The 23,718-nt window shown below is 59.9% G+C and overlaps 5 protein-coding genes across 11 annotated transcripts; 2 read left to right on the forward strand and 3 right to left on the reverse strand.

The window, feature by feature from the left end:
- The first annotated feature begins 67 nt into the window (after window positions 1-67).
- ANKZF1 (ankyrin repeat and zinc finger peptidyl tRNA hydrolase 1) lies at window positions 68-6,478 on the forward strand. 4 transcript variants are annotated; one of them, XM_072341436.1, is made up of 15 exons: window positions 68-274; window positions 449-558; window positions 1,265-1,367; window positions 1,564-1,748; window positions 2,010-2,125; window positions 2,214-2,367; window positions 2,582-2,804; window positions 2,976-3,074; window positions 3,281-3,463; window positions 3,541-3,660; window positions 4,306-4,576; window positions 4,888-4,999; window positions 5,144-5,311; window positions 5,404-5,474; window positions 5,822-6,478. In XM_072341436.1, the coding sequence occupies exons 1-15, from the start codon at window positions 154-156 to the stop codon at window positions 5,940-5,942; spliced, it is 2,157 nt and encodes a 718-aa protein (XP_072197537.1). In that variant the 5' UTR covers window positions 68-153; the 3' UTR covers window positions 5,943-6,478. The 4 variants fall into 4 exon arrangements, with proteins under 4 accessions (XP_072197537.1, XP_072197538.1, XP_072197539.1 ...); XM_072341437.1 differs by having other exon boundaries at window positions 3,544-3,660; XM_072341438.1 differs by having other exon boundaries at window positions 3,305-3,463.
- A 91-nt stretch (window positions 6,479-6,569) lies between these two features.
- GLB1L (galactosidase beta 1 like) lies at window positions 6,570-10,813 on the reverse strand. Of its 4 annotated transcripts, none has more exons than XM_072341440.1 (16): window positions 10,624-10,813; window positions 10,319-10,491; window positions 10,047-10,197; window positions 9,904-9,964; window positions 9,606-9,700; window positions 9,352-9,532; window positions 9,207-9,265; window positions 9,008-9,129; window positions 8,840-8,880; window positions 8,474-8,592; window positions 8,251-8,325; window positions 8,084-8,173; window positions 7,879-7,992; window positions 7,509-7,640; window positions 6,961-7,176; window positions 6,571-6,889 (listed from the first exon to the last, which is right to left on the reverse strand). In XM_072341440.1, the coding sequence occupies exons 1-16, from the start codon at window positions 10,675-10,677 to the stop codon at window positions 6,671-6,673; spliced, it is 1,902 nt and encodes a 633-aa protein (XP_072197541.1). In that variant the 5' UTR covers window positions 10,678-10,813; the 3' UTR covers window positions 6,571-6,670. The 4 variants fall into 4 exon arrangements, with proteins under 4 accessions (XP_072197542.1, XP_072197543.1, XP_072197541.1 ...); XM_072341443.1 differs by having other exon boundaries at window positions 6,756-6,889; window positions 6,961-7,106; XM_072341441.1 differs by lacking the exon at window positions 7,879-7,992 and having other exon boundaries at window positions 6,570-6,889.
- Window positions 10,814-10,867: 54 nt separating this feature from the next.
- On the forward strand, window positions 10,868-13,031 carry STK16 (serine/threonine kinase 16). The gene is made up of 7 exons (XM_072341452.1): window positions 10,868-11,004; window positions 11,406-11,625; window positions 11,696-11,829; window positions 11,903-12,023; window positions 12,100-12,195; window positions 12,273-12,394; window positions 12,464-13,031. Exons 1-7 carry the CDS (start codon window positions 10,919-10,921, stop codon window positions 12,600-12,602), a joined length of 918 nt encoding a protein of 305 aa, XP_072197553.1. The 5' UTR covers window positions 10,868-10,918; the 3' UTR covers window positions 12,603-13,031.
- Window positions 13,032-13,470: 439 nt separating this feature from the next.
- LOC140254658 (tubulin alpha-5 chain) lies at window positions 13,471-16,893 on the reverse strand. Its single transcript, XM_072341446.1, has 4 exons — window positions 16,753-16,893; window positions 15,805-16,027; window positions 15,223-15,371; window positions 13,471-15,023 (listed from the first exon to the last, which is right to left on the reverse strand). The coding sequence occupies exons 1-4, from the start codon at window positions 16,849-16,851 to the stop codon at window positions 14,052-14,054; spliced, it is 1,443 nt and encodes a 480-aa protein (XP_072197547.1). The 5' UTR covers window positions 16,852-16,893; the 3' UTR covers window positions 13,471-14,051.
- Window positions 16,894-17,270: 377 nt separating this feature from the next.
- LOC140254659 (tubulin alpha-4A chain-like) lies at window positions 17,271-21,615 on the reverse strand. Its single transcript, XM_072341447.1, has 4 exons — window positions 21,466-21,615; window positions 20,054-20,276; window positions 19,747-19,895; window positions 17,271-19,561 (listed from the first exon to the last, which is right to left on the reverse strand). The coding sequence occupies exons 1-4, from the start codon at window positions 21,598-21,600 to the stop codon at window positions 18,590-18,592; spliced, it is 1,479 nt and encodes a 492-aa protein (XP_072197548.1). The 5' UTR covers window positions 21,601-21,615; the 3' UTR covers window positions 17,271-18,589.
- Between the last annotated feature and the right edge of the window lie 2,103 nt (window positions 21,616-23,718).

The following is a 23,718-nucleotide window of genomic DNA, read 5'->3' on the forward strand; positions in this document are numbered from 1 at the left end:
GGGCGGCGGAATGAGCCTCGCGGCGACCCGTAGGGGGAGCGCCGGAAGCGGCGTTGGCTGCGAGCGCCCTGCATGCGCCCCGCACTTCCGGTGCTCCCCGGCGGCCCCGCTTAGTGCCCGCGGCCCGGGCTGCGGGGGGAGCTGAGCGGGGCGATGGCGGCCCCCGAGAGCAGGTCGGTTTTCCAGGCCGCCCTGGAGCCCGCTCTCCTGCACGGGCTGTCCCTCGTCAGCGGGTTCGCCGCCAATCCCTCGCCTGCCGAGCCTGCAGGGCACGGTGCGTTGCGCTCCGCGCTGCGAGCGGGCGGCGTGCCGGGCTGGGAGCGGGGAGTGCCGAGCGGCACGGCGGCTGTGCGGGCAGCACGGCATGCAGGCTCCGCTCCTGCCTCTGGCGGCTGCGAGGAGAGGCCCCGCTCTGCGGGTGCTGCACAGCCACGGCTGCTTCTTACAGGGGAGCCCGCAGCCGCACGCGGAGCGGAGAAGGCCGCCGCAGTGCACGAGGTGCCGGAGCGGATGTGCTGCGGAACCTGCGGCCAGGAGTTCGGCAGCCGGGACGAGCAGGTGGGCGGCTGTCACGGCTTGATGGGCGCTGCTGGGGGTTCAGCCTCGTTTGCAGCAAGAGGTGCCGCTTCCTCATGATGGTGGTGAAGTCCTTCAGACTCTGTACAGAATCACACGGTTTATCTTTTATGCTACAAGAAAAGGAGGGTAGTGCAGATGTTCCCACATCCCCTTTAGATGCCAGTAGTCCTGAGTCGCATGGTGTGATGGGCCTCCAGTCCTTGCAAAGGTTTTCCCACTGTAGTCCTCCAGGCTCTTTCTTACAGTGCTTTCTTAAAAGAGAGCAGCTCTATTCATCTTTCCTACTGTAAAATTGAAAGGATGTTCATCTGAGAACTTCTTGGTGCAGATCTGGACAAAGGCAAGGCCACGCGAGAGGTGTAATTGCTGCTACTGAGTGAGAGCTGTCTGCGGGCTGCTCTCTTCCAGTGGCTTGGCTGAGTTTATCCTGCAGCCAGGGGGTCTGTGCAGCACAACAAATGCCTGAAGTCCAAGCTGCACATGCAGCATGGCACAGTGCAGGCCTGCGTCTGTTTAGGTTAATGGTTTACTGTCTCTCTGACTCCATGATGTACAGTGATTTCCTGCTCAGGATCACTGCAGCCGCAGAATTGGTATGGCTGCTGGAGTCTGTCACCGTGGGGCCTCTGGTAGGTGAGGTTCTGTCCAGCACCAGAACCCTGCTGGCTCACTCTTCCCTTCACAGACTGAGCACTACCGACTTGACTGGCACCGCTTCAACCTGAAGCAACGACTCCAAGGCCGCCGGGCGCTGCTGGTGGAAGAATTTGAGGAGAAGAGCAGAGCAGGTGAGGAATGGGGCTGCCTCAGCAGGGCCCAGACTTCTAGTGACTTTGCTGTTCTGTCCGGGAGTGAAGCCTCCAGGTGCCTGTACACGTGCATGGTCTTTGTCATCTGTCTGATACATCAGGGCTGTGGGCTGGTCCCTGGAGCCACCTGCAAAGTTTTGGGTAGCTTCATTGCCCCATTTTCTCTTCCCTTCAGGTGATATTTCCAGCATCTCGGGGTCTGATTCAGAGAGCTCCGATGCAAGCAGTGAGTCAGAATCACCTCCCCTTGCCAGCAACAGCCCTGCCGCCCCCCAGCATCCCCGCTCCCACAAGGTGTTGCTCCGCAATGCAAGGGGACAGCTCATCTCTGCCTATCGCTGCATACTGAGCACTGGGAAGGCAAGTCAAGGTCCAGCTTGTTGAGAAATGGGCCCCAGAGAAGAGAGGTAGCACTGTGGAGCAGACATCTGCCTGGAAGTTCCTGGGGCCCCTTTAGGGGAAGGGAGAAGTCTGGTGACTCAGGTTTGCTGCAGCTGAGATGCCCGCAGCAGTGTGGCTAGGACTGTGCATGTGCCAGCAGTGGGAATGGCCTTTGTCTTGGGGATAGCGAGGAGTAATGGGATGATCCCATAGATGCTAGCAGGAGTCTTTGTGTCTCAGGGCGGCAGCGAGGAGCCAGCGGAGCTGATAGCGTCACTGCAGAGCCTCAGTGCAAGCACATGCTGGGTTGTACTGATGATGGGCGGCGGGCACTTTGCAGGAGCTGTGTTCCGTGGGTGAGTACAAGGGCACAAGGCTGAGGTTGTCTCTGTGGGCAGGGACAAGCATGGCCAGCTGTTGGATGGACCCTTCCCTTCTCTGTAGCCCCCAGGTTCAGGAACACAAGACCTTCCACCGCTACACTGTGCGAGCCCGGAGGGGCACAGCCCAGAGCCTACGGGATGCCCAGACCCCAGGGTCAGCACCCAGATCAGCAGGAGCCTCCCTGCGGCGTTACAATGAAGCTGCACTGCTCAAGGTGAGAATGGACCACAGGCTTGAGCTTTCAGTAGGGAGATGTGGTTGCAACCAGCTCTTTGCGATGGTGCCGTGCTGCTGTTGGAGTTCGTATGTGGACCGTGAGCTCCAGAACAGGGTCAGGATCCAATTGAGGCTTCCATTTCTTGAATCTGCCTGTTCCAGAGCTGCTGGTGCCCACTCGGGACTCCATGGAGCCTTCCTTTCTTCTCCAGGATATTCAGAACCTGTTGGCAACTTGGGCACAGCACCTGAAGGAAGCTCAGCGCATCTTTCTCCGAGCCCCTCGTCACAACCGGGCGCTGCTCTTTGATAGCAAGAACTCCCACCTCAGCAGGGGAGACCCCCGTGTCTGCCACATCCCTCTCAGCACGCGCAGGGCCACCATGAGGGAGGTGCTGCGAGTCCATGCTGTGCTGTCCAGCCTGCAGGTGTTTGGTGAGTTGGCCTGGCCCTGGTGCCCCAACACCTGTGGTCAGTGCAGGTGAGGTGGTACAGTCTCTCACGTAACCCTGGAGTGCTGGGCACATCTAGTGGTTCTCCTGCTCTCCATCCCTTTGGGGCACGAGGTGCGCCCCATCTCTGGGCAATGACACCCTTGCTGTCTAGGGAAGGACACACCACTGGAGGACATCACTGGGTCCCCACGGAAAGTCTGGCAGAAGAAGCAGCGGGCAGCTGAGATGGATTCCCTGCAGATGGACACAGGTGGTGAATTCAAACATGGAGGGAGACACGGCTCAGAGCAAGATGGGGAGGCGGTCTGGTGTTACCTGGGGATGAGATTTTCAGCGCTGTAACAGGGCAGGGCACCGCAGAGGGGAATCTGTTGAAAATGGCTTCCTGCTGGGTGGAAGGGGAAGGTGTGCTTATCTGAAAGACCCAGATAATTCATGCTGCATGTGGGGTTTCAGCCCCTGTCCTTTCACTCTCATCAGCCCCAGCGGAGGAAGAGGAAGAAGAGGAGGAAGAAAGTCTGTCAGGGGAACTGGAAACTGTGGAAGTAACACTAGGGACCTTGGACCTCCGGGAGTTTGAAGTGATGCCCAAGCGAAACCGCAAAAGGCGGAAGAAAAGGAATAAAAAGATGGAGAATGGTGAGGGGGAAGGCATGGGGGAAGGGACTGCCATACCTGAGCTGCTGGCTGGGCTTCCTCACCATTCGCTCTCACAGCAGGGCTCCATGCTGAAGAGACAGGATGCTGTGGAACCCAGGGTGGGCAGCCCAGCCTGGAGCTGGTTACAGAGCTGCAGGGGAAGCCTGGGGCTGAGCCACTTCCCTGGGAGACTGCAGGTGAGTGGAGCTGGGAGCCTGGCTAGGTGAGCACCTGCCCTGTATGCTGCGTACTTTGCAGTGGGGTGAAGAGCAAGTTGTTGTGCAGGTACTTGGAGCAGTTGAGTGTCAGGGTGGCTATAAAGTAGCTACGTGCCTTCAGGCACGCAGTGCTTGCAGAACAGTAACCAAACCATAGTGTTTCCACTTAGATGAGATTAGAGAGCAGCAGAGATCACTGCTATGACAGTACCACAATAATATTGGGGTGGCAAAATCTTTAGGTGCAGCAAAGGAGAATGAGCCCAAATGCAGCAACCATGGGTGCAGAAATGAAAGAAAAGAGCTGCTTACCTTTGGAAAGCCTCAGTTATGCAGAGATCTCCAGCAAGAGATGCCCTCACCTCCACTGCCAGCCCTTAAATGAGGTCTGGGAAGGGGTGGATCCTTGCTCCCTTCTGATCACTCAATGCATTGCATGCACCTGAACTCCTCTGGGCTGGCCCTGCCTTCCTACCAGGTGTTCAATCACTGCTTCAGGCCATGACTTAGCATTTCTGCTACATACTCATATCCAGCAGGACAATGCTTTAACAGCATTGTGTTGGTTTCCTGGACCAAATGGCCCTGTAGCATCAGACTTCTCCTCCTGTTCTTCTCTCACAGACCCCCAGACCCAGCTCCGTGATGCCCTGTTCACTGCCTGCAAGACGGGGGATGTGGGGACACTGCGACACCTCCTGGGTGTACCAGAGAGCAGGGGCCCACTGGGGGACAGCAAGGATGGGGATGATGAACAACCCCTGGGTCTGCCCCACTCCCTGCTCAACCAGCCTGTAGATGAGTGTGGCTTTACCCTGCTTCATGTAGCTGCACGTGCAGGGAGGGCTGAAGCTGTGCGCCTGCTGCTGGAAGCAGGGGCTGACCCTGCACTCAGGTATGGCCACAGGGCATCCAACAGTTGATGGCCGCTGCTATGGGAGTCCAGCAACTCTCTTCTGTTGCAGTTATGTGAGGCTGATGCCAGCCTTGTCCTGGGGCAGCTGGGGCTGGTCAGGACTGCTGGTTTTATTTCTATGTTTGGGGTGAGATTACCTTTTGAAATGCAAGGAGAGGATTTGGGGGACTGTGTGGGGTTATGCAACCTTCCCCTCCTTGACTCCAATACCCTAGACTGCTATATATCACAACCCAGTGAGAAACCAGCAGTGATACCATAGGACTGAGCTGCTCTTTCTCATCCTGCAGAGACAGGCAGGAGAAGACCCCTTACTGCATCTCTGCTGACAAACCAACACGCAATGCCTTCCGCAAATTCATGGTGGACCACCCAGACAAGTACGACTACAGTCGTGCCAAGGTGGGCACCTGCCCTCTGCCCTCGCCTTCTGGGGACCCCGAGCAAAATGGCCCTCAGCCACACCCCAGCATCTTGCTCTCACCTCCTCATGCCTTTGCCTCTTACTCTGAGGGAGATGCCAACTGACTGCCCACACTGCCCCAGGTACCTGGCCCCCTGACTGTGGAGATGGAAGCCAAAAAGCTGGAGAAAAAGCAGGCACAGAAAGCCCAGCGGAAGCAGCGGGAACAGGCACAGCGGGAGGAACGGCAGCGCTTGGAGCAGGAGAAGGAAGAGAAGCAACAGTTTGCAGCCCTGTCTGATAGGGAGAAGGTAAGGCCTCGCACAGGGGAGAGGAACCAACCTGATGCAGTGGGCTCTGGCTCAGCGAGCCTTGGGGGCTGACCTATCTCTCTGCTCCCCAGAGGGCCCTAGCTGCTGAGCGGAGGCTGGCAGAACAGATGAAGAATGGCAGTACAGCTCTTTCCAACATCAGGTAGGCAGCCAGCTCTGCACATGATGGTCCAGGATAAGCTTAACAACCACAGATGGGGCCAAGTCCCATGTTTAGCCTGTCTTGAAGTATCTCATGGTACTGCCATACAGCATCAGCTCCAGGGGGCATGTGCTGATGAGGCTGCTAGGTTAGCCCTGTGCTAGTGTGAGCACATTGGTCCTGCAGGACCTTTTCCCTCACGTCACAGCCACTACTCAGCCACTATATGTACCTGTTCTCTTTTCTCCGATGCTCTTGATCATTACGGTCCTTTTCAACCCAGGCCATTCTATGATTCTATGATATGAAAGTGTCCACTTGAGGCCACTTCTGCTCTTTCCCTGCAGCCGCTGCTGGTACTGTGGAGAGTCCTTGCTGGGCCGGATCCCATTCCATTACCTCGATTTCTCTTTCTGTTCCACGGCCTGCCTGCAAACCCACCGCCGGGCCCGGGCCAGCCACACATAAGGGTGGAGGCTGCCATCATCATCAGACAGGGATCCACATGGTGGAGACATGGCTGAGCACTGGCTGTGTAGCAACAGAGAGCCTGTAGAGCAGTGCTGGGAAGAGGGACTGAGCTGGTCACATCACTCTCTGCAGCAGACTGAGAAGCTGCAGCATGAGCGTGACTCAAGGTAGTAACAAGCAAGGCCTGCACATGTTAGTGCAAAAGACCAAAACTGCTCTGTAGTCTGGTTCCAGCTAGGAAGTCCTACTGCCTGCTTTCCTGATGGGTACCTTGCAGGCTGCTGCTTGGGGCGGTAGTACAGATCCTGCTTTGTACAAACTCTGCAGCCTTGAGCCCCCGCCTGCAGGTACCTTCTCACCTGTATCTTACCCTTTCCTCTCCTGGAAGCCACTGAGTCTCAGCCATATCATGTTAACAACTACCTCCTCTGCCTGCATTGTTAATAAAGAGTTGCCTTCAAGCCCTTAGGTGTATAAGGGTGAAACTATTTGGGATGACTTCTAGTATTAATGCAGAATTAATGCTGCACATTATCACAAGCTGAGTCTGGGCTCCTTTCCTACTACAGACCCTGCCTGGCTCCCAAAACAACCAACTTGGGCTGTCTCTACTGGGCTGTGCCTTTTTCCTAAGTACCAACCAGACCCACGGTGCTTCACCACCACCACCCCACAATCCCTGCAGGCACAGTGAGAGGCGGTGACAGTGCCTGGCAGCCCTGTGTTTATTCTTTGTCCAGGAGGTTATGGTTGACGGTTCTGTTGAAAAGGGGTTGGTCAAGGAAGAGCAGGGAGGGGTTGGGGGGTGCCCCCTCCAGCTCCAGCACTGTGATGTTGTTGGGGCAGCCAACACGCAGTATTGAGCCAGGCACAAAGAGGGTTTGCTGGGGTCCTTGCTGGGGCCAGTACCGGCCCAGGTTGAAGCCGTTTATCCACAGCTGGCCCTGGGAGATGGAGATGAGACTGAGCCGTGCTCTCCACCGTCATCCCCTCTTCTAACTCTGCACAGGCTTACCTTGCTCCAACCTGGGAATTTCACAAAGGTGTCCCAAGCAATGCCAGGGGTCTCAAAGGTCCCTGCATAGAAGGCTGGCCCTGCTCTGCCCCTGCCGCTTGATTTAGGTCGGGCAGTGTGGGGCCAGCCCTGGTGGATGGCAGCATCTATAGTTAAGGGGTAGATGAGCCAGTTGCTGAGCGGTTGGGAGTCCAAAGAGAGGTTACCCAGCAAGCCCTGAAGTGGAGCAGAAGAAAAAATGAGGAAGCAGGGTCTGCCCTATGCAGAAAGATGCTACATGCATCCCTGCTTGGCTGCTGTAGCACACATCTCCCTAGCAGTGGATCCCATCAGACAGGCTGCACACAGCAGCAGGAAAGGGGGATGCCAATCACACTGCTTTATCCTAAAGGGTTTGCCACCTGCCCAGGGCTATGCCAGTGGGTGTGTGGGGAAAAAGGACAGGATGGTGTGGGATCAACCATGTAGCAGGATTTGAGGTGTTCTCACCATGGCCACATGTACCCACCTCATTCACATGGAGCAGCCCTGAGGCCCTCTCTCCTCACCTTGTAGTCACTGAAGTTTGCCCCGAAGCTGATCCTGCCCATGTTCTCCAGGAGCACATCCAGCGTGTCCCCCGCCTTGCCTTTCACACGCAGCTCTGTCTGACCATCCCGCTCCAGCGTTCCCTGGTATTCCTGCAGCCATAGGGTCAGTGCTGCCCCACTACATCCCAGTCCCGTGCTCTGGTCTCATTACCATAAGCACTACTAGCAGCCTGCTAGTGTAGCATCCCACTGCCTTCTCTACACCAGAGGGTACACAAATAGGCCAGCAGAGTGCCCTTGGAGCTTCAATGAGGCTTTCAGCCAGCATGCTGCCCCAAGCCCCTGTCACAGCACATCTTTCCCAAGAGGCAGGCACCCTTTCTCTCACCTTCTGCAGCATCACATAGCCACGATCACAGATGCTATGAGGAGGAGCGCTCAGTGTGGCTGGGGCCAGGATGTCACGGGGCAGCTGTGTGCGGTACAGCACAAAGCCATGGACCTGCCAGGCAGCAGAAAGGGAAGTAGGGCTGGTGATGAACCCTATTCTTCTACCCTAGTGTGTCTCCTCCAGTAACCCTCAGGGCACCCACCTGCTTTATGGCCTCAAAGGTGAGTGGGAACTGGCTCTGGATGGGCCCAGAGGGGGACAGTACATCCAAGACATCCAGAAGATCAGCATACTGCAAAGACAGGGATGGGAGCAGGGCAGCCAGGCAAAGCCAGGCAGGACAGCACAGATATTGAGGTGGACATTCACCTTGTGCAGAGCCACCCAGCCGTAGGCATACTTGGGGGTGGGAGGTGGCATCGGGCCCACTGGCAGGGGCTGAAACTGAACAGCAGACCGTGAGGTGCCCCACAGGGCTAAGGCTTCCCCTAGAATGAGTGCAGAGATTACCCTGCCCAGCCCCTCTCTGCTCCCTGTTCCCAGGACAAGCAGCAGAACACAGCACTGCCCTTCCTCTTGTCAGGCTCAGCACCTTGCTGATGACAGTGCGGATGGCAAACAGCTTCTCTGTGGGGTCTCCAGCCTCTGAGAGTGGCGCATCATAGTCGTAACTGGTGGTCACTGGTTCGTACTTGCCCTTGAAGTCAGCTCCTGGCCAAGGAAATGATGGGAGCTGCAGGAAGAGCCGAGCACCTGGACCACTGGCTCTATGCCGGAGGCAATGCAATGGTCAGGAGCATGACCCAGGACTACTCTGGGATCAAAGGAGCCCTCTGGAGTACAAGCTGGAATGCAGCACCCAACCTCCCCTCAAAGGACAGAGCAGCAGCCTGGAAAAGGTTCCCTGATGCCAAAGAGGCACAGTCCTGCTGTATGCCCCCACCAGTCTCCCACTCACCGCTCCAGTAGGCAAAGTTGGTGCCCCCGTGGAACATGTACCTGTGTAACAGCCCAGAGAGCAGTCAGCACCCACACAGACCTGGACCACCCTGCTGCCCCCACCCATCTCTAAAACCAATAGAGGAAGGGTCTGGTGGTCAGGCCATGCCTGAGATTGGCTACTAACATGTTGACATTGGCTCCAAGCTGCAGCATATTGGCGAGTCCCCGGGCCACCAGTGCGGCACTGATGCTGGCATGTGGTCCCCCCCAGTAGTCCAGCCAGCCCGTGTAGTATTCAGAGTTCACCTGGGGAAGCCAGGGGCTGTCACCTGCCAAGAGCTGAGGTGACACCCACCAGGCCGCCCTCTCACATGGTGCCTCACCAGTGGTCCCCTCGGCTCAATATAGCGCTGGGTACCAAATGCCTCCGTCACATTGGAGTCTACAAAGGGAAAAGAAGCGAGGATGGAGCAGGAGGGGACCAGGACCCCTGCCACCATCTCATCTGCTCCTCCCCATCGGTGGCACCTGGCCCGAAGTCAATGGTGGCATAGAGCCCCTGCAGGGTGCCACAGCGCAGTTCCTCCACCTGTGCACCATCAGTGGTGAAGAGCAGCACCTCAGGGCCCAGCAGCGCCCGGAAGGTGCCCAGCAGATGCTGCAGGTAGCTGGGGTCACAGGCATAGTAGCTCCCGTATTCATTCTCCACCTGCAAATCAGGCACCGGGTGGGATACAGCCAGGTCCCAACAGGCACCTGGTGGCAGGTCTCACAGCACCCACCTGCACACTGATGATGCTCCCCCCGTGCTGATAGAGCCGTGGCTTGATCTTGGGCAGCAGGACATGGAGCCAGGCGTCCACAGCTGCCAGGTAGGCTGGGGACAGGGGCAGCTCAGCCCCAACCCACAGCCACTGGCCCTGTGACGAGGGGGGTGGGGGGGTACAGAGGAGGAGCTACAGGCTCCCAGAAGAGGGAGAAGCAAATGGAAAAAGCCATGCTTGGGGCTGGGCTGAGCAGCGCGAGGGGACGGGCACCAGCCTAAAGAGCACCACAGCTGTGGCCACGGGCTGAGCTCACCAGGGTCAGAGGAACGCAGGACCGTGTCTCCTTTCCACAGCAGCCAGGCAGGCAGCCCGCCCTGCAGGAGCGGGGAGAGCATCGCCAGTGAGCACGGGGCCAGCTGGGCCACTCGGCAGCCCCGGCGCAGGGCAGGGGCTCACCATCTCCCACTCAGCACAGATGTAGGGCCCCGGGCGCAGGATCACCAGCAGCCCCAGCTCTGCCGCCAGGTCCAGGAAGGCTTCCACGTCCCGATCCCCGCTGAACTCATACGCTCCCGGCCGCGGCTCGTGGTAGTTCCAGGGGACGTAGCTGGGGAAGAAGGGGATGGCAACCCGAGGCAGTCCAGGCTGCGGGGTGCCAGAGCTCCGCGCAGCACCGGGCAGGCGAGGCGTGGGATCCCCCGGGCGGGACTCCCCCCAGGCTCACTTACACCTGCACGGCGTTCAGCCCGGCCATGTAGAGCCGCAGCAGGCGGTCTCGCCATGCGGGTCGCGGGACGCGGGCGTAGTGCACGCTGCCCGACACGTAGCGGAACGGGGCCCCGTCCTTGAGGAAGCAGTCCCGCTCGAAATCGATCTGGAAGGAGCGCACCGGGGGGGCGGCCTGCGGGACGGCGACAGAGCTGGGGGCGGCAGCCCCTCTCCGAACCCAGCGCAGGTCCGCGGGGAGGGGGGGGAGGAGGAGTAGAGGCGAGGAGGATGGGACCCCAACCCGCCGCCACCCTCCCGTACGCACCTCCGTACGCAGCAGCGCTGCCGCCAGCAGCAGCCCGAGGGCCGGCAGCCCCATGACCGCGGCTCAAGGGCCGGGGGGACGGTGCGGAACGAGCGAAGAAAGCCGCATACCGCCCGCAGCTCACAATGAGGGCGAGCATCCGAACGGGACCGCCCCGTGGCACCGCGTTCCGCCCCTCGCGACAGGCCACGCCCACTTCGCTCAGACCACGCCCACGACGCTCAGGCCCCGCCCCCTCGGGCCCACGGGTGACGCGGCGGTGACGCGCGGCGGCGGGCGATGACGCGCGCGGACGATGGGGCAGGCGCTGTGCGTCTGCTCCCGCGGCACCGTCAGCATGGGGGGGGTGCGGTACAGCCTGCTGCAGCGCCTGGCAGAGGGGTGCGGAGCGAAGGGGGGGTGGGGGTACTGGGGTACTGGGGGTAATGCGGGTAATGGGGGTAATGGGTTACTGGGGGTACTGGGTTACTGGGGGTACTGGGGATACTGGGGGTAATGGGGGTAATGGGTTACTGGGGTGCTGGGGGTACTGGGTGTTTGGGGTACTGGGGATACTGGGAGTACTGGGGATACTGGGAGTACTGGGGATACTGGGAGTACTGGAGTATTGGGGATACTGGGAGTACTGGGGATACTGGGAGTACTGGGGCATGGGGGACGTTGGGCATAAGGGGTGTTCAGGGCACGGAGGAGCTGGATACTCAGGATTTTGGGAGAGAAGCTCATGGATGGAGGGGACATTTGGGCACGGCTGCATCCCCACACGGCTCTGCTCCCCACAGGGGCTTCAGCTACGTGGACCTGGTGGAGGGGCTGCGGGACGGGCGCTTCTACGCGCTGAAGCGCATCCTGTGCCACGACAAGGAGGACCGGCAGGCGGCCCTGCGCGAGGTGGAGATGCACAACCTCTTCCAGCACCCCAACATTCTGCGCCTGGAGGCCCACTGCCTGGTGGAGAAGGGTGCCAAGCACGAGGCCTGGCTGCTCCTGCCCTATGTGAAGGTGAGGGGGTGGCCCCCAGCCCCATTGTCGCACAGGGTTGCGGTGAGCACCCGCTGCGTGTCTTTGCCAGGGGGGGACCCTGTGGAGCGAGGTGGAAGCACTGCGGGAGAAAGGAACCTTCATGCCGGAGCAGCGCATCCTTCTCATCCTGCATGGCATCTGCAGTGGGCTGCAGGCCATCCACAGCAAGGGCTATGCACACAGGTGGGGGCCCTGGCCAGGGGAGGGGGCAGCAGGGTTCTAGTGGGCGCTTGGTGACGTCCCCTTCCCGCTGCAGGGACCTCAAACCCACCAACGTGCTGCTGGATGAGGACGACCAGCCTATTCTGATGGACCTGGGCTCCATGAACCGGGCCCGCATGGAAGTCACCAACTCTCGGGAGGCCTTGGCTGTGCAGGTGGGTGCCTGTCCCAGGGTGGGGGGGGACATTGTCCCACTGCCCTCAGCCCTGCATCCCCTCTGCCTCTCCTCAGGACTGGGCTGCCCAGCGCTGCACCATCTCCTACCGTGCCCCTGAGCTCTTCACGGTGCCCAGCCAGTGTGTCATTGATGAGCGCACGGATATTTGGGTGAGGATGTAGCCACTGCCCCCCCCTCTCCCTCCCATACTGTGGGTTGAAGGGCCACTCTGATGGCGGCACTGCAGTCCCTAGGCTGCGTGCTGTACTGCATGATGTTCGGGGAGGGCCCCTATGATGCCATCTTCCAGAAAGGTGACAGTGTGGCCCTAGCGGTGCAGAACCCCATTACCATCCCCACAACTTCCAGGTGAGGCTCTGGAGCTGGGTGGGCCCTGCTCCCCATGGCGGGGCCATGCCGACCCCTCACTCCCCACAGGTACTCGGCCGCCTTGCACCGCCTGCTCTCCTCAATGATGACAGTGAACCCCCAGGAACGGCCCAGCATTGAGGACATCCTACAGCAGCTGGAGGGGCTGCAGGCTACGCCAGACGGACAGGTCACCACGAGTATCTGAACGTGGCCCATCGCTGGCCTAGGCTGTGCCGGGCTGCCCTGGGCCTGCTTCCCCCTGGGGCTGCTCCTGAGGGGATTTCTGTGCCCTGGGGAGAGCTGCTCCATGCTGGAGGTGTTTTGGAGTCAGACTGTCATTTGCGGGTGTGCAGTGCAGTGGTTTGTACCCTGAGTGCTGCCGATTAGGGGCCTGTGCGACCTCTGGGGTCTGCATGGCTACTGGAGCCAAACGGCCCAGCACTAGGCTGCAGGACTGGCACATGTGCCCTGCTGCTGAGGGCAAGGCCTCGCTGCCCGCTCCGAGCCCACAGGGCGGCAGGTCTCTCCTGCCCCAAAGTATGTGCTGCTGGAACGAGGTAAGGGCAGGTGGGGCTCAGCACCCACTGCCTTGGTGCCCACGTTGCCTTGTGTTTTGAATAAAGGTGTTCTTGTGGAGGTGTGCACGGTGTCTTCTGTACTGCTGGAAATGGGGTGAGCGAGGCATGTGGCCAGGGCCAAGCAGCCAGGCACAGCCAGGCATTGCTGAAGGGGAATGGCAGGGCAGGAGAGCTCCACAGCTCCATGCAGCTGCAGCATTAGCATTAAGCAGAGAAAGTTAATCTCTGGCTCCAGTGTGACAAATCCGTCTGTGGTTACAGCTGAGCCCTGCTGTGCAGTGCTGCTGTGCAGGCCCTCGGGGGCAGTGCAGGAAAGGGGCTCACACAGCATGCACCGCATAAGAAACAGGCGGAGCCCAGCACCTGAGAGCAAAGGGGCAGCAACCCTGCTGCAGGGGGCAAAGACAGCCTTGGGATGGCACCAGAAGCCGGAGGGGTGTAGCAGACACACAGCAGTTGGGCTGCCCGCAGCAGGGAAAGAAAGAGAAGCAGTCGAGTGGTTTCATAGGGAGCATTCCCCTCCTTTAATCCTCTCACCAAAACAGTAGTAAAAAAGCCACAGGGATTCATACCACGCCAGATGCCTTTGCAACATGCACCCTCTGCACTGCAGAGCTCAGACATGACCTGGGCTATTCACAATGCTCTGAGCACTCATCTTCCTGACTAGCCCACCTACCCTTATGGCTGCACACATGGAAATGTTTCAGCAGTCACAGTTTTTTCCTGCTCAGGCTGAATCTGCTCCTCAGGACTCCAAGCAGGATGCAGGGTTATCCCAGGAGGAGGCGGTATCCACCCTGCTCGGACTGGTGAGCACTGAGGGATGAGCACTGCAGTCCCAGGGGCTCTTACCTGCAAGGGGAGCAAGCTGGAGCAGCAGCAGGAGCAGAGCACGCAGGGAGGAAGCACAGCAGCAGCAGCAGCACTGAAGCACGCACCATACACCTGACCTGGCAAGAAACCAGCACAGCTGGGGGGTCACTGGAGACACGGAGGCTCTCAAACGGTTTATTGCAAAGGGTTTCCGCAGGTGACACGGGAAAAGCAGCACGGTCCTCCGCCAGGCGGCCGCTCTACTCCTCACCCTCCTCTTCATCCTCGTAGGAGTCCAGGCCCACCTCCTCGTAATCCTTCTCCAGGGCGGCCATGTCCTCCCGCGCCTCGGAGAACTCCCCCTCCTCCATGCCCTCGCCCACGTACCAGTGCACGAAGGCGCGCTTGGCGTACATCAGGTCGAACTTGTGGTCCAGGCGCGCCCAGGCCTCGGCGATGGCCGTGGTGTTGCTCAGCATGCAGACGGCGCGCTGCACCTTGGCCAGGTCTCCCCCCGGCACCACCGTGGGCGGCTGGTAGTTGATGCCCACCTTGAAACCAGTTGGGCACCAGTCCACAAACTGGATGCTGCGCTTGGTCTTGATGGTGGCGATGGCGGCGTTGACGTCCTTGGGCACCACGTCCCCACGGTACAGCAGGCAGCACGCCATGTACTTGCCGTGCCGAGGGTCACACTTCACCATCTGGTTGGCTGGCTCAAAGCACGAGTTGGTGATCTCAGCCACAGACAGCTGCTCATGGTAGGCTTTTTCTGCAGAGATAACAGGGGCGTAGGTAGCCAGGGGGAAGTGGATGCGAGGGTAGGGCACCAGGTTGGTCTGGAACTCAGTGAGGTCGACATTGAGTGCCCCATCAAACCTCAGAGAGGCAGTGATGGAGGAGACGATCTGGCTGATGAGGCGGTTGAGGTTGGTGTAGGTTGGGCGCTCGATGTCCAGGTTCCTGCGGCAGATGTCATAGATGGCCTCGTTGTCCACCATGAAGGCACAGTCCGAGTGCTCCAGTGTGGTGTGGGTGGTGAGGATGGAGTTGTAGGGCTCCACCACAGCGGTGGAGACCTGTGGGGCTGGGTAGATGGAGAACTCAAGCTTGGATTTCTTTCCATAGTCAACAGAGAGTCGTTCCATCAGCAGGGAGGTGAATCCTGAGCCAGTGCCACCTCCAAAACTGTGGAAAACAAGGAAGCCTTGGAGACCTGTGCACTGGTCAGCCTGTGGAGAGAGAAAAACACATGAGATCACTCTGCCACAGATATTCTTGTCAACATCTGACTCTGGAAGTCCTTCAGGACTTGTAACATCCCTGCCACAGACAGCTGCAAATCCCCCTCTTGGCACAGTCAATCCCCAAGCCCCAGCACCGTGACCTAGCCCAGCCAGAGATATGTGATCCCACTTTGTGGTTACCCACCAGCTTCCGAATCCTGTCCAGCACTTGGTCGATGATCTCCTTGCCAATGGTGTAGTGCCCGCGGGCATAGTTGTTGGCAGCATCCTCCTTGCCAGTGATGAGTTGCTCGGGGTGGAAGAGCTGCCTGTAGATCCCAGCCCGTACTTCATCTAGGAGAGAGCAAAAGAGGCTGAGGGTGGTGAAGGCTTTCAGTTGTCTGCCAAGCGCCCATCCCTCATCTTCCTCCCATTCCACCTGCCAGGACTGCACGTCAGTGGGGCCATGCAGGTGCCAGGTTTCTCTGCCAGCAGAGTCTGCTGCCACTTCCCTGCACAGGAGCTCAGCTTTTCCCACTCACGGGGAGCTGCTCAGCCACTGTGACACAGCCAGAGCTGCAGTGCCGGTCAGGCTGGTTTCTCTCCATGTACACAGCGACTACCAGCATCGCTGCCTCTAAGACATTCCAGTAACGACAGCTGGTGTGGAGGCTTGTGGCTTCTCCCGAGGTTACACCTGGTGCAGGATGCAGGAATGCACGCACCGGCTGCTCGCTGCCCATCCAGGGCTGCACCCCCTGCCGCACACCCCGAGCTCAGCACTCACCAATCACAGTGGGCTCCAGGTCCACAAAGATGGCCCGCGGGACGTGCTTCCCGGCGCCGGTCTCACAGAAGAAAGTGGTGAAGGAGTCGTCCCCTCCACCGATGGTCTTGTCGCTGGGCATCTGCCCGTCGGGCTGGATGCCGTGCTCCAGGCAGTACAGCTCCCAGCAGGTGTTGCCCATCTGGACGCCGGCCTGGCCGACGTGGACGGAGATGCACTCGCGCTGGGGAGGAGGAAGAAGGCTCAGATCGGGCATCGCTGTGGGCGAGGGGCCAGCCCCGCGAGGCAAAACCTGCCGGAGACGGTGCCCCAGCGCAGCATCGCTGCGGGCATGTCTGGGGGTGTGCCAGGATTGCAGCTGCCGGGAGGGACAGCGACAGGCTCATCCCGGCGAGACGAAGGGCACCATGCCGCTAAATATAGCCCCGGGCCCGACTGCTGATCCCATCACCCGCTTTGGCCATCGTCCCCGGCCCGCACGGCCGCTGCCCGCACCCTACGGGAGCAGCCGAAATCCGTCGGACCGGAGGGAATCCCCCGCCCCACTCCGGCAACCCCGGCTGGACGGCCCGTTACAGCGAGGAGGGAGCTCCGCCGCGCCCCCCGCCCGCGCCCCCGGCGCCCGGCCCGTGCTTCTCCCCTTCCCGGCAACTGTCCCCGTCCGTCCGCGCCGTCGGTCACCGGACGCCATTGGAAGGGTCACCCCCGCTCCGCAACCCGCTGCGGCGGCTGAGGGACACCGGGGCGCCCCGGGCTGCCGGGTGGGAGGGGCCGGCAAGGGCACGTAGCCCCCGGGCTGGGGCCGGTGGGGCTGCCCAAGGTCACAGTGGGGAAGGAGAGGGTGCGTCGCAGCTGCTCCGCTGTGCCTCCCCCCTCCGTTACCGGGGCGGCTGTATGGGCTCCCTCCCCGTCTCCGTGCCCAGTGCGCGGTGCCCGGCCCGCACTCACCATGCTGCAGCTGCGTGCCCGGGCTGTCCCGGTTGCTCGGTGCGGCGGAGCTCGGTGCGGAGCTGCGGCTGCGGCAATCTCCGCCGCAGCGAACCTCATATAGGGGGGAGGGGCCCGCTGGCGCCACGCCCCTTTATTTGGGGAGGGTATTTGCATGCGGAGAGGGAGGGCTTCCTAGGAAGGTAGTTGGAGTCTGTTTGAGTATCTGCGCAGTTGGCAGAGGGGATGAGGAAAGCCTAAAGCAGAGGGATTGATGTAGCTCTCTGCTTCCAGTAGGGAAACTGTGGTATCAGAAGGGGACTGCAGGTCTGTAGGGATCAGCCACAGGATGGAGCACACAGCTCTTCAACTGTCCCCCCGCCAGCCTCCCCTCACTGCAGGCTCTGTTGGGATCTAGAACTCCCTGTGAGCTCTGGGTTCTGCTGTGCATGGTAAGGGGAAAGGGGCACTGCTGGGTGCTCCCTACAGGGATGTGTAGTTCAGAGGTGCAGGGAAAAAAAAAGGAACAGGACACAGATGCAACCACTGTGTTCTTCTGGCAGCAGCCAGCTCACTCTGAGGGCACGGGGAGATGGTACCAAAGCAGTAGAATTACTCTTGGATGATAATGGTCCTTCCTTGCCCAGTGCTCAGATCTCAGGAGCTGTTGGAAGTAGTGCCCAGCATGAGGGTCAGCTATTCCACCCCGAGCGGCTGGTATGGCTCAGTCTGAGCCCAGGACTCCGGTCGCAGCCACGAGCAGCAGTGCCAGGAGCTGCTCTGCACAGTGAGGCCGTGCCTGGCCCCGCTCCAGCACTCGGTGCAGCCCACTGCTGGCTCACACTTTCCCCTCCAGCGGACTCACGGGTGCATGCTGGGAGGAGGAGGGCAGCAGAGGACAGTCCCTGGGGGTCAGTGTAGCTGGAGCATTAGTGTTAAGCAGGGAAAATTAATCTCTGGTCCCGGCATGCTGGATAATGGGTAACACAAATCTCCTGTTTACAGCTGGAGGAAGGAGCTGGTGCACGGACCTGTGAGTGCTGGAAAGCACGGGGCCAGTGCAGGGCAAGCAGTGCTTGCTATGTGCCCCAAGAGTGGCAGAGCCAGGCCAGGAGTAAGCAGGGATGCTCTGCGGTAGAGCCCCATTGCTAGCATCAGCACTTCCCCACCTAACAAACAGCATCAGGCCCTGGGGCCAGGAGTAACCACCCCTTCCTCAGCAGTGAAGAAGGGAGCTGTTCTATCAGGATGTACCCATGGCAACCCTAGCAGCTACCATGGGAAAGGTACAAAACTGTACCAAAGCCACCAAGGATCCTTTGAAGTCCTCAGGTATCAGCTCCAGCATGAGAAAAAGCATTGGAAAAGCTGTTCCTACTTTAACCATTTTTTTCCCTTGGAGTTCAGCCTCCTCGGGTGTCCCAAATCCCTGCTCGCACAAAACAAAATCTCACTGAGAAGACTGAAAACTACTGCACGCTTCCTCAAGGGAAACCATTCACCTCTTCTGCCAGACCCCTTCATTTCAGGTCCTGAGCCTGGTGCGTCTCCCACCACATCATAAAAATTCCTCCTGATCCCTTTGGCTGGGGATGTACCAGAGCGTGGTGTGCATCCTGTCCTCAGCCACAAGCACAGGGCTCTTAGCTGCACAGACAGCAGCAGCAGGAGCAGAGCACGCAGGGAGGAAGCACAGCAGCAGCAGCAGCACTGAAGCACGCACCACACACCTGACCTGGCAAGAAACCAGCACAGCTGGGGGGTCCGTGGAGACACGGAGGCTCTCAAACGGTTTATTGCAAAGGGTTTCCGCAGGTGACACGGGAAAAGCAGCACGGTCCTCCGCCAGGCGGCCGCTCTACTCCTCACCCTCCTCTTCATCCTCGTAGGAGTCCAGGCCCACCTCCTCGTAATCCTTCTCCAGGGCGGCCATGTCCTCCCGCGCCTCGGAGAACTCCCCCTCCTCCATGCCCTCGCCCACGTACCAGTGCACGAAGGCGCGCTTGGCGTACATCAGGTCGAACTTGTGGTCCAGGCGCGCCCAGGCCTCGGCGATGGCCGTGGTGTTGCTCAGCATGCAGACGGCGCGCTGCACCTTGGCCAGGTCTCCTCCCGGCACCACTGTGGGCGGCTGGTAGTTGATGCCCACCTTGAAACCAGTTGGGCACCAGTCCACAAACTGGATGCTGCGCTTGGTCTTGATGGTGGCGATGGCGGCGTTGACGTCCTTGGGCACCACGTCCCCGCGGTACAGCAGGCAGCACGCCATGTACTTGCCATGCCGAGGGTCACACTTCACCATCTGGTTGGCTGGCTCAAAGCACGAGTTGGTGATCTCAGCCACCGACAGCTGCTCATGATAAGCCCTCTCAGCTGAAACGACTGGAGCGTAGGTAGCCAGGGGGAAGTGGATGCGAGGGTAGGGCACCAGATTGGTCTGGAACTCAGTGAGGTCGACATTGAGCGCCCCATCAAACCTCAGAGAGGCAGTGATGGAGGAGACAACCTGACTGATGAGGCGGTTGAGGTTGGTGTAGGTTGGGCGCTCGATGTCCAGGTTCCTGCGACAGATGTCGTAGATGGCCTCGTTATCCACCATGAAGGCACAGTCCGAGTGCTCCAAGGTGCTGTGTGTGGTGAGGATGGAGTTGTAGGGCTCCACCACAGCGGTGGAGACCTGTGGGGCTGGGTAGATGGAGAACTCAAGCTTGGATTTCTTGCCATAGTCAACAGAGAGTCGTTCCATCAGCAGGGAGGTGAATCCTGAGCCAGTGCCACCTCCAAAACTGCGGAACACAAGGAAACCTTGGAGACCTGTGCACTGGTCAGCCTGTGGAGAGAGAGAGTTAAGTGAGAGCCCTCTTCACTTTCACATTTGCTGGAGGGAAGTTATAGAGCTCTGCTGGAGCAGCTGCAGACCCCTCCCTGTGCACAGCAGGCTCACTTCTTGTTCCCACCCCAGCACCGTGACGCAGCTTAGTGCAGGGGCACACATCCCCCACTGAGGTTACCCACCAGCTTCCGGATCCTGTCCAGCACTTGGTCAATGATCTCCTTGCCGATGGTGTAGTGCCCACGGGCATAGTTGTTGGCAGCATCCTCCTTGCCAGTGATCATCTGCTCAGGATGGAAGAGCTGTCGGTAGACCCCTCCTCGTATCTCATCTAGGAGAGGTGAGCACAACGTCAGCCATGACTGGCCATGGGGCGAGGTCACAGGAGGCCCTGGGTTACTCTTCATTTAGAATGAGTGTGCAGAATGTGCCTGCCAGCAGCGAAGCCACATTGCACTCCCTGCTGCACACCCCGAGCTTAGCACTCACCAATCACAGTGGGCTCCAGGTCCACAAAGATGGCCCGCGGGACGTGCTTCCCTGCACCGGTCTCACAGAAGAAAGTGGTGAAGGAGTCGTCCCCTCCACCGATGGTCTTATCGCTGGGCATCTGCCCGTCGGGCTGGATGCCGTGCTCCAGGCAGTACAGCTCCCAGCAGGTGTTGCCCATCTGGACGCCGGCCTGGCCGACGTGGACGGAGATGCACTCGCGCTGGGGAGGGCAAAGAAGGATCAGAACTCGGTGGGGACCGCAGATGCAGCACATTCCCTGCTCTGCCACTGCCAACAGCCCTGGGAGCACCCAGGGAGCATCTCCTTCGTTTTACAAACACACACAGTTGGAAGGCTGAGCCCTGCAGCAGCTGGCGTGGCCCCTGTCCATCTGCTACTTCCAGAGCAGGGCTGTGATGCCAGAGCACTGCCCATGCCCTGGGAGCTGTGGATGTGACGGCATTGAGAACAAGAGCCTGGCAAGGGGCAAGTTTGCAGCAGTGAATGGTTGCCATGCTCGGAGGCTCCACTTCCCTAAATTAGCTCTGGAGTGGGAGGCATTCGCTGCACGCTGCAGCTGAACCAAAGGCTGATGATGCAAGAGAGTCCCCCAGAAATGGGCTGAGATCCGTCCTGCAGCCTTCTGCTCTCCAGGTGAGACACCGCACAGGCTGCAGCCCTTCTGACAAGCACCAAAATAACCCTGTCTTTGTCCTGCTGTTGCCAAGACTAGGATGTGTCATCGGGCAGAGCATCCAAACCCAACCGGATTTCCAGCACTCCGTGCCCCGCTGTGAGTCAGCGGGCAGGAAGGCGGTGGGGCCATTTTGTGCACTGGGTGCAGCGCTGACAGCCACACGAGGGGAGCACCCAGGCTGCTCTCAGCACCACTCAGAGGCAGTGGGGACAGGGATAGAGAAACAAGCCCTTGGCAGCCTTAGAGAGATGGACTTCTGGCTCTCACCATCCTTCTCAAAGCTGAGGAACAAGGACCAAAGTGACTCTCATCCTCCTCCCTCCTCCCTCTCACCCCCCGAAGCAGCTCCATCAGCTTTTGTAACGCGAAAGCCAGCGGTGAGCCCTAGGAAACTCCACAGCAGAAGCAGGCAGCCAGCACCGCTGCTGCTGTCAGTGCCTCGGGACGGCCACGAGAAGCACGATGCTTCAGAGGGCGATGTGGCTGTTAAAGGGTGCAGAAGGAGGAGGAGGGATGGGTTCAGCCTTAACGCAGCTCTCCCCGCGCCGAATCCCCCCTGCTTAGGGCACAACAAGCACAGCAGCCTGGAAAAAGCTGCAGCCCAGTACGGACAGGGGAGCGCACCGCGTGCGAGACCCTGCCTTGCACGGACACCGCGGTGGTCGCACCCGCCCCGAGGGACCCTTCCCGGGCCGTCCGGCAGGGCACTCACCATGCTGCCGCTGTCGTACACCTCCTCAGCCCGAACCGCCGCAGTTCTGCTCGGGCGGCCCGGCCCCGCTGCTGCCTTATACCGGGGGTGGCACCTCCGTTCCGGGGCGGTCGGCCCCGCCTGTGTAATTTGCATAAATTTGCATAGATTCGCATATATTTTGCATGCGTTTGTTCAGATGAAGTTTTGCCTCGAAGGGGGCACATTGGCTCTTTGCTGTGACTTCACCGATGCTTGGTCCGTCCTAAAACACCCTGCGGCACCCGCTGTGATGCAGAGCCAGCCCTGCCTCTGCCCCAACCTCTGACATAATGAGTTTTCATTGAAAGGTGCTGTCATCCCTCAGCTCGTGCAGAAAGCTGAACATAAACGACCTTCTCACAGTGGCATTTCTTTGTCCTTGAGTCACCTGGCCGGTGTCACCCTCACTGAAGGCAGTGGTGCTGCTGTGCAGGCTGCGCCAGAGCCTATCAGCGCACCCAGAGCCCTGCTGAGTTGCCTGGGCTAAATGAGCAAGGTTGGGCTCACCAAGCCGGTGGGAAAAGCTGCCGCTAATACAGTGTAACACACTCCCAGGTTGGATGTGCTGCTGGACCACAGGGTGCCGCGGTGGCTGTGTGACTCCAGAAATGCCCACATGGCCCGTGCTATAAACGTCCTTTGGGTGACCTCAGAGATCTGTAGATAGCACAGCCCGTGCTGATGCACGCAGTCTGCGAGCAGGAGACAGGCTGGGAGCACTGAGGCATCAAAAATTGAGCCCTGTAAGCTAATTTGTGTGAAATGAAGTGGTGGGGTCCACTTTCCCCATGCAAATCTTTGCTGGAGGTGCTGGCTGAAATGCCTCCCGGATGCCAAGGGGTTGGTGCTGGGTGTCTCCTGGCTCCATGCTGCCTTGTGCCAATCAGTTCTGGGGCGTCAGATGAACAGTCTGCAGTGCAGGTTGGAGCATGAGCAGCAGAGCCGGGCAGCGAGCAGTGCCCCCGACTTTGCAGGATTTGTACGACAAGCTGCTGGCACCTGGAGCTGTGAGAGGATGTGCAGCTCCTCCAGGAGGCGCCTGGGTCTGTTTGTACAGCATTCTGCTAGAGAGCTGGGCTGAAAAACCACACTGTTGATGGAAGAAGGAGTACAACAGGTTGGGGACAGCACAGGTGGCAGAGCCCTGTGCACCGCGGGGATGCAGGGAACAAAACGTTGCTCTGCCTGTTCCCCATCCTCCTCCTGTAGCAGTGTTCTGGCGCTGGCTGTGCCCCGGCTCCGTGGGCTCTCTGCACTGGAGCCGAGCTGAGGCCGTGTAATTGCTGGTTCAGATGAAGCGAAGAGAATTGTGAAATGCTGCTGCGTGCGGAACAACGAGGGTAATTCCAGACCTCTCTGCAGCCCTAAGCCCTGACTCACCGGGCAGGGAGGCGCTCCCTGGGACAAAGCTGTGCTCATCCCCGACGTGCCGGGCTATCAGGGGCGAGTCGGGACCGGCCCTCGGCGAGCAGCCGCCCTGGCTCGAGGGCCGGCCGGGCGTCACCTCCCTTCTTCATTCACACACTGGGAAAAGCGGCCGCACACCCACGGCAGTGAGCAGACCGCGTCTGGCTGATGGCGGTGACTGCATGTCGGGGCTCTGGGGTGAGGCAGGTGCCTCCAGGCAGCCGGCAGATGAGCTGCGCAGATGAGCTTCCTGGTACTGGTGGCACTGAATTCTGCACGGGCAGGTGATGCTAGAGCTCCTGGGGGGCTCTGGAGGAGCTTCGGACTGCGGCTGAGTGCCCGTCCCCGGGCCGGCAGGTTGTGCCACAAGTGATCGTGGGTTGCAACAGGGCTGCGGTCAGTTCTGATGCAATGCTGAGGAGCGTGCCGGCGTGGGGAAGCGGCGATGGGGCAAGAGTCGGAGCTGACTTCCCCATCCCCAGCAGCACAGCCCTGCGCGTTCATCTGCTCCCCCGGTTTCGGGGAGAATCAGAGCCCCCGACGGCTCGGCAGATGCACGCGAGGCCTGTGCGCAGCGGGGGGTGTTTGGGGAGACGTAAGGGGGCTGCGCGTAGCGCCAGCAGCTTGTGGGACAGAGGAAGCAGCCGGCGGTCATGGGGGATCGCTGCAACATTGTTGAGAACGGAAAGGCGCTGCTGGCGGCCGGCCAAGCGCCGGCGGATTTCGGAAGGAAACAAATAACGGGAGGGAGATGCGGGGACGGCCGGTCACCCGCCGGGGTGCCGCGGACCCCTAAGGCACTTGGGCTCGGCGCTTTGCGGAGCC

This window comes from Excalfactoria chinensis, chromosome 7 (genome assembly GCF_039878825.1).
Source record: "Excalfactoria chinensis isolate bCotChi1 chromosome 7, bCotChi1.hap2, whole genome shotgun sequence".
In the NCBI taxonomy this organism is placed as follows: domain Eukaryota; kingdom Metazoa; phylum Chordata; class Aves; order Galliformes; family Phasianidae; genus Excalfactoria; species Excalfactoria chinensis.